The sequence below is a fragment of the Hesperophylax consimilis genome, chromosome 12 (genome assembly GCF_061612785.1).
Source record: "Hesperophylax consimilis isolate HC1 chromosome 12, BYU_Hcon_1.0, whole genome shotgun sequence".
NCBI lineage: Eukaryota > Metazoa > Arthropoda > Insecta > Trichoptera > Limnephilidae > Hesperophylax > Hesperophylax consimilis.
In genome coordinates this window covers 15,744,577-15,761,965 of record NC_142847.1, presented here as the reverse complement: position 1 = coordinate 15,761,965, position 17,389 = coordinate 15,744,577, and the positions used below count along the sequence as shown (strand labels likewise).

General features: G+C 32.5%; 1 protein-coding gene across 4 annotated transcripts in view; it reads left to right on the top strand.

Annotated features, from left to right (window-relative positions):
* The window catches only part of snama (something that sticks like glue), a 46,877-nt gene that overhangs the window by 19,754 nt on the left and 9,734 nt on the right, over positions 1-17,389 (top strand). For all 4 annotated transcript variants that reach the window (XM_089638160.1, XM_089638158.1, XM_089638157.1 and 1 more), the window contains 6 exons: positions 3,699-3,772; positions 3,918-4,040; positions 5,180-5,368; positions 6,698-6,862; positions 7,546-7,668; positions 7,956-8,090. In XM_089638160.1, the coding sequence (XP_089494286.1) occupies positions 3,699-3,772; positions 3,918-4,040; positions 5,180-5,368; positions 6,698-6,862; positions 7,546-7,668; positions 7,956-8,090 (809 nt within the window). The remainder of the gene's footprint in view (positions 1-3,698; positions 3,773-3,917; positions 4,041-5,179; positions 5,369-6,697; positions 6,863-7,545; positions 7,669-7,955; positions 8,091-17,389) is intronic.

The following is a 17,389-nucleotide window of genomic DNA, read 5'->3' as shown; positions in this document are numbered from 1 at the left end:
ATCCAATCCATTCACTGTATGAATATGCTATCAATGTTCAAAATTCAATCCAATCAATGTAAATAATATTTTATTGATTGATTATTAAGGAACAGAGCTTCTTAAGCATGAAAATAATTTATTTTCGCCTAATGAAGTAAATTTTAATTTTTTTTTTCGATATACATTTGTATAATTAAATAACTGTTAGGTATTCCTCCTACAGGGTTGAGAGTGAGGTTATGAAAGCATTCTCGTTTTGACATTTCGAGAATTTAACAATGATAGGTGGCGATGCAGGTCATCAAGTATTTGGGTATATCGGGTATTTCAGTAGCGACATGTACGAACTGTGCGCAACAGTATCTGGGGTATATAAATGAAATACAAAAGGAAAAATAACTACATATCTTGTTTCTCAACTAAAAGAATTTTGAGCAAAAATTGATAGTCAGTGGTCGGAAACCATTTTATAGTTATATACGGAAACAGATTGCTTCTAAAGTGTTCTCCAATGAACTAGTTACCAGCGACATAGCAAACACCCTTGCAACACAATTTGAAAACACCTTTGTCAATGAACCAGACACCAATATACCAACTATAAGTCAAGTATTGAATGTAGATAGCTCACTATGCAAAATCGAATTCACTCCATCAGCAGTTGAGAATATTTTGCAGGAGTTGTGAGAAGATAGAGCTGCTGGCCCTGATAATATTCCTGCTATTCTCAAATAGTGTGCAGCTACTCTTAGTCATCCTATTGCTCTGGTTATGTAACAATTTTTTTGAACGGTAAACTCCCTAGAGATTGGAAAAGAGCTATAAATACATCCATCTATAAAAACGGTGATAAACTCAAACCAGCAAATTAACAGACCCATGTTTGACTAGTATCGTTTGCAAAACTACGGAAAGAATAATAGTAAACGAGATATACTTGTTCTTTGAAACAACGTCGATTTGTATAAAAAAGATCCACAATTACCAATCTTATTCTTAACATAGATTACTGGGCAAACGAGTGGGACAGATGGATTCCTACTGGCATTTTATATCTTGACTTTGAGGAAGACTTTAATATTGTTCCAACCAACACATCACATGTTGATAACATCCTTCATCACCGAGAGAAAGTTGATAGTTCGAATTGTCAAACCGCTGTCAACTGAGCGATACGTGACTTTCGGTGTCCCTCAAGGATCAGTTATTTCAGTCCAGTCCAGTTCTGCTTATTTTGTACAGCACATATCAGCATACCATGATAAAACTGGATTCCAACTGTTTCGAAGATGATACTTAATGATAATTCTTTGCCAACCCACATATCGTCGCTGTTAAATCAAACCGGCATATGTGCAAAAATGGAGCTTTTGAGTTATTGGTGTCAAAAAATTTATTTTTTTCCCTTCTATTTTTATGTCGAACCGGCATGTCGTATAGTTGAATAAAAATCTGTAAGATGGCGTTGGGCCGGTATGCATTTACGCGGGAATCGCCACTTTTTTTAGCAGAAGACAGACCTATTCCGCAATACGCCAGTTGCTTCAAAACTTTCAAGGCGGAAATGCGTCCATCATGTAAGTAAAACTGAATTATCTGACAATAGTACATTTTTATTATTACCCAGATATGACTTATTGGCAGATAATCCGGTTTGCACTTAACAAAAGCGTTTATAGCAGCCTCAACTAAAACAAACCGGCATATACATATGCCAAAATGTCTGACCCGGGTAAAATTTCTCCCGGTTAAAAAAATAAATTAAAATAGGCAAATTTAATTAAAAAAACTTTAGCAAACTGAAAGATGCGAAACTACGGTGAGGAATACGAGTCTAAAACCCGTGGAAGAGTGAACCAACACAGGGAAAAAGAAGCGTTATTGAGATTGGGAGCTGTGTGATGAAATGACTGCAACATTTCAATGACAAAGCTGGCTGTCCAATAGACGTTGTCTTTTACAACGATAATTGTTGTGGAGAACAAAAAAATAACTTTATGATGGTAATGTACAAATATGTTGTTACAACATAAAAAAAAATAAAATATATCACTCACAAATTTTTAGTAATGGGCCACACCCAAAACAAGGTGGATTCGGCTCACTCAACCATTGAAAAATAAGTTAAAAGAGCACTCCGAAGCGGACCGATATACTTACCTTCCCAATACGCCATGACCATGAAAACGGCAAAGAAAAGTGGCCAGCCTTACCTGGTTCATGAGTTGAGTCATGAGGACTTTTTGATATAAAAGCTCTGAAGGACCCCTAGGTAATTTTACCCATTTTGGACATTCGAATGTTTAAAGTAATTAAAGACGACGGCAACTTTTACTTCAAAACATCCTACGGATCACATGCCTGGGAGGAGGCGAAAAAAAGGAATAAACGGGGCAATGGGAGCGTGAATCCTGTTCTGATGCAAGCTTATTCCAAGAGACCATTGATGAGAAGAAGAAAAATGGTATCCTAAAGTTAGTTACCGCCGGGATAGCCGTCAATTTATTCAGATTTCCATAAACGATTGGGAAACTTTGAAGTTACCAGCAAAAGGAAGAGCAGTTTTATGTTAATTGTTTATAAAAAAATTGTGAAGCAATAAATTATTTTTTCATTGACAACATTATCTTTTTTTTATACCTAAAACAGGTTCCAAAAGATGAAGCCACTATGACACAAAAGCATATATTACACTGATTTTAAAGCCATACTGGCATATCTGCATTTTACTCTTAATTTAAGCAATTTTCCATTTATTTGCAACTACTACTTCAATAAGCAGTATTCGTCTAAATTTTATTCATTCATAAGGTGGCTTTGAGGTGAACCAAACGGACGTTAAAAGGAAAATATCATATGCGAAATCTTTAAAGCGCTCTGGTGAAAAACTAGCATTTTGCAGATATGCCGGTTTGATTTCACAGCGACGATATATATCACAACCATCTGCAAAACAACTTAAATAAAGTATATCAATGGACAAAGAATTGGCTTCTAAAACTCAATGTTGAAAAATGCACTGTCCATATAAACTTAATGGAACACCTCTAAAAGCAGTGATGTTAACAACAATACCAAGGAGTTACCATATCAGAAGACTTGAAATATGAACCGCATGTTGCTGGGATTGTCAAAAGAGCAAATTCAATAAAATATAACAGGAAAACCTTCCTTGACCTAACACCAGCCTAGAAGTTAAAAGTATACAAAATATGTGTGCAACCTCTCCTGGAATATGCTTTCCGTATATGTAGTCCATATTTTGCAAAAGATATACATAGATCTAATACAGAGAGTACAGAGACGCTTTACAAAAATACTTTGAAAGATCTTTGAAACACCGGCAATATAAAGATAGACTCAAGGAATTAAGATTACCAACGTTAACAGAAAGAAAAGAAAGGTGTGACTTGATCGAGACTTTCAAAATTTTAACCTTGCAATTAGAGTAGTGGATGCATGGAACAAACTTCCACAACATGTCATTGATTCTACTAATATAAACCAATTTAAAGCTCAATTGGATTCTTATTTAGAGAGAAGAAAAGATTAACTTATTTAAAAATTAAAACAACTCGATTACTGTTCTTGAGAAATTTATAAAATTCACATATTGATGAAAACATTTTGTCACAATCAATGAGATCTGAAGAATTCCTCCTATTTTATTTTTGTGAGTACTTGACTCTAATGAGATGTTTTTTTCTTTATTTTAGGGTTCAGAATATGCGCACCCTCCTGGAGTATACCCCCCTCAACCCAGGCAACCCCTAATTAATCAGCCCTACAAGTAATAACACCAATTATTATTATTATTTAAATTTCTCAAAAAATTTGTTAATTATTAAAACTATGTTGATTTTTAAAGTTGTAATATTAATGTAAATATTGTGTTATTTATTTTATTGAATTATTATTGAACTTTTTAATTGTAGTGCTTATGGAGGAAGACCTCCACAAGGTCCCCGCATGTACGGAGCTCCCGTGGCTCCCTTCCAGCCGCACTATCAGCCTCTGCCCCCCGGCATTAGGGAACCCGGAATTCAAGGAGCCTCTGGGTAAATATTATATTCATTCACATTCTATAGCTTCTCTTGGAACTCGTAGACAAAAGGCAAAGGTTCAGAGTCCATTTACTGTTAGATATTATCACTGTTGACCTGCCACATGGTTGATATTTAAAATCTTTTATTTTTGTTATTTCTGTTTTGATATTATTATTATTTTATAATGTCTATAATTGTATGCCTTGCATAATAATATTTGTCTGTATGTTTAAGTTATATATACATAATATCTTTCTTAAATTAACTATGCATATAATGATATTTTCCTTGTGATTTGAACGACACAGTCAATTAAAACACAATTGAGTTTCTCTGTAAGGAAAGAAGAGGTTTATTTTGTTAATCTCACAAGATTTACATAAAGAAAAGCATTCAGTAACAGTATTCAGTAACCTGTAAGGAAAGAAACGACATTTAATGTTATAATTGTTATGTCAATTCCTTAATCACAATCACGATAGCAATTACAAATTATTGAAATTATTCCCATCAATCTGCCTTATCACAACCCATAGATTATTTTTACTATGTCTTGAACCATATATTACGAAATATTGAGTCGACTGTGTAGGTATTGTGGCGCACATCCAGCCAGTGACAGTCCACGACACACACAGCCACAATGACGAGACAAGCTCGGCATTGCCTTGAATTAAAGAAAATTATATTTTTCTTTACATGTATAATAAGTTTTTTCAATGATAAAAGCACTCATTGACAAACTACTAAAAAGTAGTTTATTGGGACTTTTCTCTTTCGTTACATTATTTCTTTTTTATCATGTTATTTTCTTTTTAAATAAATAAATAAAAATTGATCGACAGTGAAACACCCTTAGAAGGTTTTCTGAGGGATTGGGAAAAAAGTTCTAATTGGCCATTTTAAAAATTTCACTCTTCAAGGTATCAAAACTAAACTTTTTAAGCTTGTAAAAACTTCTTACGTGTAAACCTTATAAGAGGTTGCACTGTAATTAAGTTGTAATTTTCCGTTAATATGGAAAACTGCCAAACTAGAAGGAGTAAAACATGTAAGAACGCAAATAATTTTTCTCTAAAAGATCTGTCTGAGAAACCAACCGTTCATGCAAATACAGGTTCCTAATTCAATTATTGTTTTTTGTTATCCAGAGTTCCAGAAGACCCTCTAGAAGCGTTTGAGCGCATGATCCGCGAGAAGGAAGAGCGCGCCCGCATGAGAGAGAAGAGGTCTCGGACCAGGTCTCCGCTGTCCGTCTCCAGGTCACGGTCTAGGTCAAGGTTCACCAGGTCGAGGACCCGCAGTCGGAGCAGGATCAGGTCGAGGACTCCATTCTCGAGGTGAGAATCAATTCAAATTGATTATATGTATGTAATCTGCTATGGCAAAATTAGTTGGCACTTTCAATGTGGTATTGTAAATCAAGAGATTGTTTTAATTTGGTAATCATATCTCCGAATTTTAATAAGGATACAAGTTATCTGATTATAGTGCTATATTACCAATGAATCCACTTATATTTTACTGTTCATCCAATATTTTTAATATTTATAAAAAATTGTTAACTTTATAATTGAGCGAATTCCGCACTTTAGTTCCTTTGAAATTGCAGTGCGAGATACTTATTTGGTTCACCATTGGATATTTTCTATTTCTGTATGTTGTCTATGGCCTACTGGATAATCACAGATACAAATATATATTAGAAGACTCAGTTTTTAACATGGACCTAGGGCCTAGACAGAGCAATTCGAGAACAATTTCAAGCCGCGGGGTGAGAGGGAAGATGTATGGAAAATGCCAAACCTACATACAAAACAAACATAATAAAATATTAGTTCATTATGCACCCCTTTGCATACAATTCAGTTCAAAAGTTAGTCATACAAGATGGCTGCCAGGCAATTTCTCATCACCTAGATTTAGTTTCAATGCCATCCATACAAAATCGAACTAATGCTCTGTCCATGGTTCTTAATGGTTAAAGTTTTCTATGAAAAAATATTTTATGGAAGTTGGGTTTGCGGACTGTCAAAATTGAAAATAAGGATATTTAATAAATACATTCCCCTCAAAGAACTGGTATTACATTTTAAAGATATATTCATTATCTACAAAAAGAATAATCTCCATTCTTGCTTTATTCAGTTCAAAAATCGTTTTACACCGAAAACAAATTTTCGTGTGCGGAAAAAATAAATTTCGAATTTCGAATTAAAAAACAATTTTGTATGAAAAAATTTTTTTGGCGAAAATTTAGAACTACGCTATTTTTCGAATTACCGGGGTTCGAATTAACAGGGGTTCTACTGTATTGATGTCTTTGTAACCAAAAATGTTTTTTTTTTTTTTTCATAATACGGTTTTTGTATAAAGATCAAACTGAAATTTCCTGAAAATCTTCATAAAAAACCGAATTTTCAAAAAAAAAAAATCTTTCTGTGTTACATCGTCAAATAATGTCTAATTTTTCGAACTTAGCACTCTATCACACTCAAAAGTCACAACATGATACATACATGATCCATCAAGTTACTAAAACACATGCATTGTGACAAAACATACCTCTCTGACACTTCATAGACTTTGATTTGCCTTTCAAAAATGGCAATATGGCTGTCATCAGAGTAAATTAATTTATCCAAACTAAAAACATAATTTTGTTTCAGATCCCGCTCCCGTCCCGTGTCAGTGCGCTCAGGGCTCCGCAGGGTCCCGGAGAAGTATGTCCGCTCCTTCTCCCGCAGTCCCCCGCCGCGCAGGGCCCCCCCTCCATCAGCCCCCATCCGGCGGCGCTCCAGGGAACGCAGATCAAAGTCCTTCTCTCTGAGCAGGTAATGCATCATTTGCATTCAGTTATAATGTGCTGAGGGTTTTCACCATCATTTAGAGAATTTCTTCCGGAAGGTTTAAATATATAATACATGCATATTATACATATAGAAAGTAGAGAAAAGTCTCCGGGCCACGCCGGGTACACGTCACCTAGTTATACATAATCTAACATCTAATAAATGGCCAATAGGCTGTACACATGATCCGACTTGCAGAACCTGACATATCGGATCTGATCTTGTGTAGGCAAAACTACCGATCGAATTATTAATTATCCTTTTGTCGGGCTGCCGAAATAATAATTTAGACGGCAGTTGGGCATGTCGGGTTCTGCAAGTCAGGTCTTGTGTGTAACTATTATTTGATATGTGCATTTCAAAAATACAAAAAATCTTTTCATTGCAATTATCTCACTTAAGTGTAAAAAACAGTTACACAAAGAATATTATATTTCTTTTGAGTGTGACGTAGAATCATTACTAATTTCTGAACACCGTTTGATGTGAAAAATTTCTTTTGGATCATAGTGCTTTTAATAAAGTTACATACTTTTTCCTTTGAACCATCCTGGTGTTTGAACAATTTCAGTGACCTCCATTCTTTCTACACTTTCTTGATAAACTGTTAGCATTTTTCAAATATTGAAAAAAATGGTCTCTTAATAATGTTATCCTTTTTCCAGATCTCGTTCAAGAAGTCGTTCACTGTCCAACCGTGACATTCGTCCCCTTATCAGACGCAGGACTCCGCCGAGGTTCAGATCCCCCCTCAGGGGGCCCATGCAGGGCAGCCCTGGCAGACCAAGGTTGGTTTTATTCACTGTAACAGATTTTTAAATTGATGCCAGCTTTATACAGTAGATCCCCGTCTATTCAAAAAAGCGTAAAATTAGATTTTTGCCAAAAAAAAGTTTCCAGCAAATTTTTCATACAAAAAAAATATTATTTGAAGAAAAGTATTAATTGTAATTCAAATTTTTTTGGTCTATTTTATAAAAATATCTGTTAAGTGCCTCTTTTGTGAAAAAGGCGCTGTGTCTTATCTCTTCCTTAGTGTATAAACTTTATTGATAACATCATAATTTTGTTCCAGATTCAACAATGCAGGAGGTCCCCCGTACCGCGGCCCCAGCAGAGAGCCCCGTCCCCTGCGCTCGCCCCCCCAGTCTGGGCCCCCGCTCCACCCTGGAAGGCCCTTCCCTTCCGAGCCCCCCGGATATCCGTCCAGGTATGCCATAGCAAACCGTGTCGCCCCCGCTGGTTGAGAGAGTAAATAAAACCATGATCAGTATTTGTTACGGTCAAATTAAATTGGTTTATTAAATTCAAGTGTTTTATGTGGGTTTTCCTATCTTTTTATGTCCTTTCTCCTGCCCTCCCCCATTCCTTCCATCTCACATCATTCTGCAATACGTGATAGAGTTTAACGGAAGCCAGGCACCAATTCAAAATATTTATTACCCAACTCAATGCAACTACTCTTCTGATCGGTCATTTTAGTGATGAGCGATTATGGTTCATTTAAATATGCTACAGGTTTAAAGGATTAAAACCCAAGAAAATATAATGCTCGATTCTGTTGCCGTATGCATACCTACAAAATCTTGCATACCCAGTAATTAGAGACCTTAAAATTTCGCATTTGCTATATGCGTTCGTAATGTTTATGCCAAATAAAATGAAAAAATTTCCGGCAAACAACGCTAATTTACTGAAATTTTAAAATAAGAAGGTTATATTATACATACAAAATATTCATAAACTGGAAGGCAGCTAACTTCACTTCGAAAACGCCATCTACTGACAACAGTATTCTGCAAAAAAAATTGTTTCAAAACACCAACAAATTAGCGTGACATCACTTCTGTACAAAATTCTATAAAAAATATTGCGATTTTCACCAAAAAAACTAAGTAAATTTTTGCCAAAAATAATGCAAATGTTGCTGAAAAATTATGCAAAATTTTCTGGTTTCTACCGGGAAGCAACTCCAGTACACCCAACAGATTTATTTATGTTATTATGTGGCATAGATATATTAGATTAATTTAATGCACATCTAAAATTTTCGTTAGTTAATGGCAATAATAATCAGGGAAAATAAAATTTTTCTTTGGAAAAAGTAAAATGTTTCCTAGCTCCTTTTACGATTTACTCCTGATGACACATTCCTTAGGTGGATAATTTCTAGTTTTGAAATAATTAACGCAGAATTCTGATTTGTATTCCGACTGAATAATAATTAATTATTGCCCAGAAGTTTACTTCGCTGTATGCTTCCAATTCATTTAAAAAACAATGATCATGGTTTTATATACAATTTAAAAGTAGATTTGAAAAATAAAAGGATTTTTATTTTATGTTATTTATTATGACATGTTAAAATTATGCTATTGTAATAATATAATGTTTCACCTGATATACTTTGCGTATCAATCACATAGTGTTAAAAATAAATAATACGTATTATTAAATTTATTATGTATCCCCAAATACAAAATGGCTGTGATATTAGGAGTTTTGGCGACACGGTTATGTTTTTACAATTTATTTATTTATTAATTGATTGAATCATGTAATCTTATGTTTTATGTAATAAACCTTTATTTTCCAAATATATTTTAAAAGGCGTTTTTAAGTCCTTTGTATATCTTACGTTTATTATAAAATATACAAATGACATGTGATTTTATAAAAATCTTTATTTTATATGTAATTCTTTCGTGTTTTGTTGAAATTCTTGTAATACTATAAGATTCCCCCGATCCCCTTCCTGCCCATTTATTCTTGTAATACTATAAGACTTCCCCGATCCCCTTCCTGCCCATTTATTCTTGTAATACTATAAGACTTCCCCGATCCCCTTCCTGCCCATTTATTCTTGTAATACTATAAGACTTCCCCGATCCCCTTCCTGCCCATTTATTCTTGTAATACTATAAGACTTCCCCGATCCCCTTCCTGCCCATTTATTCTTGTAATACTATAAGACTTCCCCGATCCCCTTCCTGCCCATTTATTCTTGTAATACTATAAGACTTCCCCGATCCCCTTCCTGCCCATTTATTCTTGTAATACTATAAGACTTCCCCGATCCCCTTCCTGCCCATTTATTCTTGTAATACTATAAGACTTCCCCGATCCCCTTCCTGCCCATTTCTTATTTTTACAATAATATTGTGATGTCCTAAAATAATGTAAGACTGAGTTTGTGATTGTAAAAACAATTCTGATGATTTGTATTTTAAAATTTAGTTTTATTAGAGTGGAACTCCACTTCTCTTTGCTTATAAAATTATTATAAACTATGGACGTTAAAAATATTTTTAGGTTATAAAGATCACAAAAAAATGCATTATTTCCCCTTTTCAAGAAAGAAATTCTATATTTGACAATGTTTGATGAATTTCACCAGAAGTATGACAAAATTGAGCTTATTTTGGACACGCTCTCAACACCCTTCTATTGGTTTATCTGTTCAGTGCTTTGCCTCTAATGCGTTTTTTGTTTGAAATTTGAGTTTACACGAGACTTTATCATCAACCTTCGACCAGAGTTGTACCAAAATTCAATTGAAATATTTTTCATAAATCTAGATAGCATTGATCAAACATGAAATTAGAATAATGGCAGTTGTAATTGTAATTTGAAGGTTGTATATAATCAAGAAAAACTAAAAAAAATGGTTATTAAAAACGTATCTTGTTTCATGTTATGTACATAAGTATTTAATACATACATTATTATGTTGTAACAGTTATTTGTACTTATAGTGAGTCTGTATTTTATTCCTTCCATAATCATTCAGAACCATTTTGTTTTAAAATTTGCTTGTTAAAATAAACATGCACTGTAACCTGAATGCTAAAATTGATCTGATTATAACAAAACAAACGTCAGTTCTAAAACTACCCTCCCGAATTTTAATGATAAATCAATTAATTTACATTAACAATGAATAATTCTTTATTATGACTGGTAAAAAACGTTTGATTCTTTTTTAACCCCCTATTGTGCAGTTGGCTACATTTGCAGTCCAGTGAAATTAGCGCTACCTTGAGTTGCACTGCAGTGTGCTGTTGACCTAGGTTTTAGAAGTTTTTAATGCATTTCGTTACTGTCCATGAAAATTCCAAAGTAAAAAAGGAGATTTTGTATAGTCGTTTCTATTATTTCAAATCTAATTTTCAATATTAAATTTGGCTCTGATATATTTACAAAATTCAACCCGTCTCATAAGGGTTAATAGAGATTTCTCAAATATTTAACAGGGTTGAAACATGCATTTCCAAAAAAGTGTTTACTTTTAGATTGAAATGCAGACCGAGAAAAATCTGAATTTATCAGAGTTGCATTGTGAATTACTAGGGTAATAAATCAGAGATTTTTATGCTTAGTAATATATCAGAAATTTTATGATAATAACAACCCATTTTATATTAATAATTTTAATAATTAATATTATTTATAATAATTAATATTATTATTAATAATTAAATTTATATGTTTATTATTAATTATATTTAATAATAATAACAATATTTTTCTCGATTTAAAAATATATTTTCCATAATTTACTATAATTTTTCCCCAGAGGCACTAAAATGCTGTAGGACTTTTTTTTAAATTATGTTCATATTATGAATCCTACATATCCGTATCATAAAACTTCATTCAATTTATTTATGCATGTTTTATACACAGTGTCCAGAAACTAGTGGTACAAGCGGGAAACTGGGGAATCTACGTCACGCAGAGAACCGAAAAACATAATTTTTTCGGAAACTTTAGGGTTAAGAACTTATTGGAGCTGGATCTACACTTCCACCCGTTTTAAAACACAATAAACAGCCGATAGCAAGCAATGGTTTGACTTAAAATATCCAACTTGGGACTCAATTTACTCGAAAATGAAATCTCAAATCGAAAAATGTGAAGTTGATTCACCAGTTTCCCGCCTGTACCACTACTTTCCGATACACCATGTATATTACAAACGTAGGTATATTGTAATCTCTTCTTTCATTCTAAATTACAATTTCTATTTAACATAACCACAATTATTTAAAAAACATTTATTTTATGGAGGAGTGTTTGGGTTGCCACTGTGCGTTTTTTTAATAATTAATCTAACAAATTTGTACCTATCGATTCTGTGATAAAAATTGTGATATTTTTGTTAAAATAAACATTTCAAATTAATTCTCGTCTTTTATTTTACTATTAAAGTTCATGAATTTGATTTTTTTACAGCTGTAATAATTAATATTTCATTGTTGTACTTTCATCTATTTGAAATAATTACTCTATTTTGATTATTGTTAAAATTATACCACCAATTGATTACTTCCCATCCCAATCACAATAATATAAATATATAATAGTGAGTACTCGCCGTTTTAAAAAAGAATGTAGAATTAACGTGATGTCAGAACCAAGGGTGTACTAGTTGTAGGTGGTTTTAGAAGTAGAGTTATAGAGTTATTCTAAACAAAATGGGTTCAAAGGGTTTATGAGTTTTTTTTTTAACATTTTTCTGAAATAAATATTACTTGTTATATTTTTTGTTTCACCGACTCTAAACCAGGTCTTATGAACTCATTTGAGAATCATAAAATCGGCGATCAGTGCCTATTTGATATTTTTAACATTTTGATTGTCCCTGTTAAGCACTGAGTCTCGGTCCATTTCAATGCAGTTAAGCATCACGCTGTTGCTATATACAGTAATTAATAAGAATTGTATTTATACGATCTTTTTCTTTTGTTAACGAAATCTGGTTTTAATTTATTTTGTGAAGCTACATAATGATAATACAGTAGAACCTCGTTAATTCGAAATCCAGCGGACATCAAAAATCAAATTTCGAATTAACGAATTCCCACGTAATTCGAAATTTTATGAAAAAAAAAAAAAAAAAGACGGCGAAAATCGAGTTCCTCGGCCTCCCCTTCAAATTCGGGTGGTATCTTTGGAGTAAATTCGTATCAATACGAATTATTCCCGTTTAAATCGAATTTTCGCAGTCGATTTTCGCCGCGATCGGCCCTTCAAGTTCAGTTATTCTAAGCAAATTCATAAAAATACCACACATTTCGGCGTAAATCAAATTTTCGCAGCCGATTAACGTCGCGGCCGGCCCTTTAAACTCGGATATTCGAAAAATACGATATATTTATGCGTAAACCGAAATTTCGCGGCCGATTTCGGTCATAGCCGACCCTTTAAATTCAGATAATTTAAGTAAATTTAGTAAAAATACGATATATTTCCATGTAAATTGAAATTTCGGAGCCGATTTCCGTCGCGCCGGTCCTTTGAAATTCAGATATTTTAAATAAATTCGTAAAAATGCGATATATTTATGCGTAAATCGAAATTTCGCGGCCGATTTCCGTCGCGGCCGACCCTTTAAATTCAGATATTAATAATAAATTCGTAAAAATACGATATATTTCGGCGTAAAAATTTTCTCGGCAGGTTTTCGTCGCGGCCGGCCTTTTAAATTCAGATATTTGAAATATATTCGTAAAAGTATGTCGTATTTCCGCAAATAGAAACTTGGTGTTCGAATTCCGTCGCAGCCGACCCTTTGAATTCAGATATTTGGTGTAAATTCATAAAACTACCACATATTTCCGCGTCAAACGAATTTTCTCGGCCCTTTAAACTCGGATATTCGAAATAAATTGGAAAAACTACGACACTCCAGTGTAAATCGATTCCGATTTACAAAATAATAATACTAATTAGGGCGATATATAACCACGTAAAAATACACTTATCGGCATTTTACCGTCATGGCTGTCTTTTAGATTCAGATTTACGAAATTTTATGATTTATTTTCACAAAAATCGAAGTTTTTCGAATTACACAAACAAATTTTCGTGTGCGGACAAAAATAAATTTCTAATTACGAATTAACGAATTTCGAATTAAAAAACCATTTTGTAATAAAAAAACTTTCTGTGGATATTTTTTTGGCGAAAGTTTTGAATTACGCGTTTTTTCGAATTATCGGGGTTCGAATTAACGGGGTTCTACTGTAATGTCAGATTGAAAGTTATAAACCATTAGATATATTTTTTCAGTTATTGTATCAATCGTTATATATTTTCTTAAATATAGATGTTTGCTAGCAGTTTTCATTTTGTCGCATTGTAATGTTTTTTTTTTGGAAAACTATTTAGTAGACATTGGATTATATGCACTATCAATATGCGAAATACGCTCTTATCGTTGCCAAAATATGCACTAACAAAGCCAAAATATACACTAACGAATATACGCCTAATTTACACAGTAAAAAAGGAATTTGTCCTTTGGAGCTGTGAAATTTTCACACACAGCCAGAAGGAATTTCTGAATTACAAACAGCCCGTTTTCCTCAGAAGAGACAAAAATATAGACCAAATTTCTAGTTTTGAACAGCTGATATTTGGAAGAATAAAATCAATGACAAAAAGGCTCAAATATGCACTTACTAACATGGGGTAGGCAAAGAGGATGGACCGCCAAATAAATTTGTTTTATCGCACACTCCTTACTTCATACATTTGTCTTATCGCACACTCCTTGCTTCATACATTGTTTCATACATACCCTATACATACATACATAGATGGCCTGATTCAAGTGTTTGGTTGACTTAATCGTGTCTTGTCTTCCTCGGGCGTCCCCAACTTCTACCATTCACATTCGAGTTCATGTATTATCCTTACACTACTTTCTTTGTTCATTCGCTCTCCATGCCCAAACCATCTATGCTACCCTTTTTTAATCTCAATGATTATGCTTACATCAGTCTTTCATTCTTTGCGAAAACTATACAATATACACTACTGACAATCAAAAAGGTTCACACATACATTATGCATATACAAATGCAAATAATCCGATGTCTACTAATAATAGTTACTCTGTGTAGGTAAATCAACTTTTGGGTGATTTTTATTTGATGAAAAACAAATTATTCCTTACACATGTCTACTAGTTTTGAGTTATGACCCTACGCGTGTCATCATCTAGGCATGCAGTATATATACATCTAGAATATATATTATGAGAAATGAATATTAAAAAATGAATTCAATTCGATGTACATAATATTTTATTTTGTGAAAAAACTGTTGAAACATATTTTAGATTTATAATTTTTTCATGCTGTCTGGCCTCGATGATGACATGGGTAGTGTCGAAACTAGTAGACGTTTGTAAAGACTGATTTATTTATTTTTCTGATTTATACAACAATAAGTCATAAATGCAAATTAATTAGGTTTTCAATTTAAAATCTTTCAAAAATCACCACAAAGTTAATAATTAAAAAAATCCTTTATTATATAAATTTTATTTTGATTCATTGACCCTAAAATTTTTGATTCATTGACCCTAAACTATTTAAATTGGCCCTCACCCCATAGCTAATTTTGTACAAAAAATTGGAAATCTGCATTGTATCATACCTTTGATGTAACTTTTTAACCAGCTTCAATAAATTAATTTGTGTCAAGGAATGTAAAAAAATATTTCTACTCAAATCTGTAAATGTGAACATAAGAATTAACTCATTTAATTTTTATATCAATTTTATTTTTATTTTAAAGACTTATTGGTTATATATTATTTATACAGTTATAATATTTTTTTCATATGTATATAATATAATTACAATTAAAAAAAATAATTAGGTATGGTAGTCCTCAAAGCACTTAGGGATGTGAAGGGCTACTTGCATGTCTTGCATACCCGGTGCTAATTTTAAGAAATTCAATGGTCACCGGACGCTTGCAAAACATTGATCATATTAACTTGGGAATTTATAAGGGAAAAAGCATTACAAAAATTTGAATGCCAATACTATGAAATGAGAACTTGATTTTCTTCAGAGCGATTTGGCGTTTATTAAATTTTCTCTCAGATGTCACCAGTATGACTGTTTTTGTTTGTCGTTACATACTTGAGACCCACACTCGTCTCGTAGCTGTGGTTTGGGACCAATGGGTTAAATTTTTCGATATTTGAAAAAATTTTACTATAATGATAACTCTTTAAATATATATTATTTACTTCCTTGTTGAGATGTCTCTATAATAATAATTTGTGTAGTGCCGTTTTTGTGGGTTCCATGATAACTCCTCACAATGACAATTAATCACTATTATACAGCTACGTATGTAACTTATTTAACTTAGTTTTTGTTTCATCACTTTTCATAACTTTATAACACTTTTTACAGGTGTGTTTAATTGTCATTTTGATGAGTTCCGGTCACCGTTTTTGTGAAATCACCTCAAAGATTCTGAGTGTCTATTATCATTGACTTTATATCTGGGCAGGTGAAAATTATTTATTTTATTGTAAAATGTACTCCTTAGCACACGGGAAATCATAGTGTGGAAAACATTCAATTAAAAAATGTATAAAAAAATATGTTCTCTAATTTATACTACCTAAAATTGTGAAATAATATGCATTATATTTCAATATTAAAATATTATCATCCAGTACATAATTTTTATTTACCTCATATTATTTCAGATAGCTTTCAAAGCAAAATGGTCAATGCATTTACAATTAATTATGTATTATTCTATTCATAGATTTTATTGCTGTTCAAGCTCAAACATGTGCCTAAATGTTAATTTTTTATTTATTTATTTATTTAATATAAGTTTATATATATAGCTGTTTTTATGTTGATTTTTATGGATTGTGTAAAAAATAATGAACAATCAATTAATAACTTCAAATATGTGGTTAAATTTTTTGTGGTAAAATATACTTTCAAAAATCTGTCCTATGATGCATACTATTATCTATTTACATAATTATTTTAGAAACAAACTCTGTTACTTCAAAAATTCACAAATCAAGACCTAATCGGAATTGAAAATCAACAAAAGGAAATTGAATGCTGATTTGGAGGTGCGCTTTATGAAGATTTAATTATTTACGCAAAACGGAATAACATATTTTGGAGAGCAGTCAATAGTGGATTAAAACTGAACACTATCGGAAAAACATTTCTAAGTCATCAATAAACAGTGAATCCATTTAATTTTATTTTGCAAAATGAATTTTTTTAATTTTGTCTTATAAGTCAGGAAAAAAAATAAAGTTACGTTTCACTGAAAATACTATGGATTTTTTATGACCTTGTTCTTCAACCTTTTAACTGTAACTACTGTGTCATGTTGTAACAGAAGGAATCTTGACTTATTTTCAATAAATGAATGAGTTTTTAATTAATGCGAGAAAAACATCATTTTGCGTAGAAAATGATTTTTGAGTTAGTTGTTAGTTGTATGAATGGTGTGCATGAATATGTAATGAGAATACTATTTTTCAGTTTGTACTCCTTAACCCACTGGCGTATCGATTTGTTTTGTAAATTACTAATTATATTAATTCTAATTGTCTGAAGTTTTTCCCGCTGAAATACTGAGGAGGCGTATCTGTAGCTTGTGGTGTGGCACGTAATATGGTGTGGTGGTGTGGGTATGCAAGTCATTGACTTCTACAGA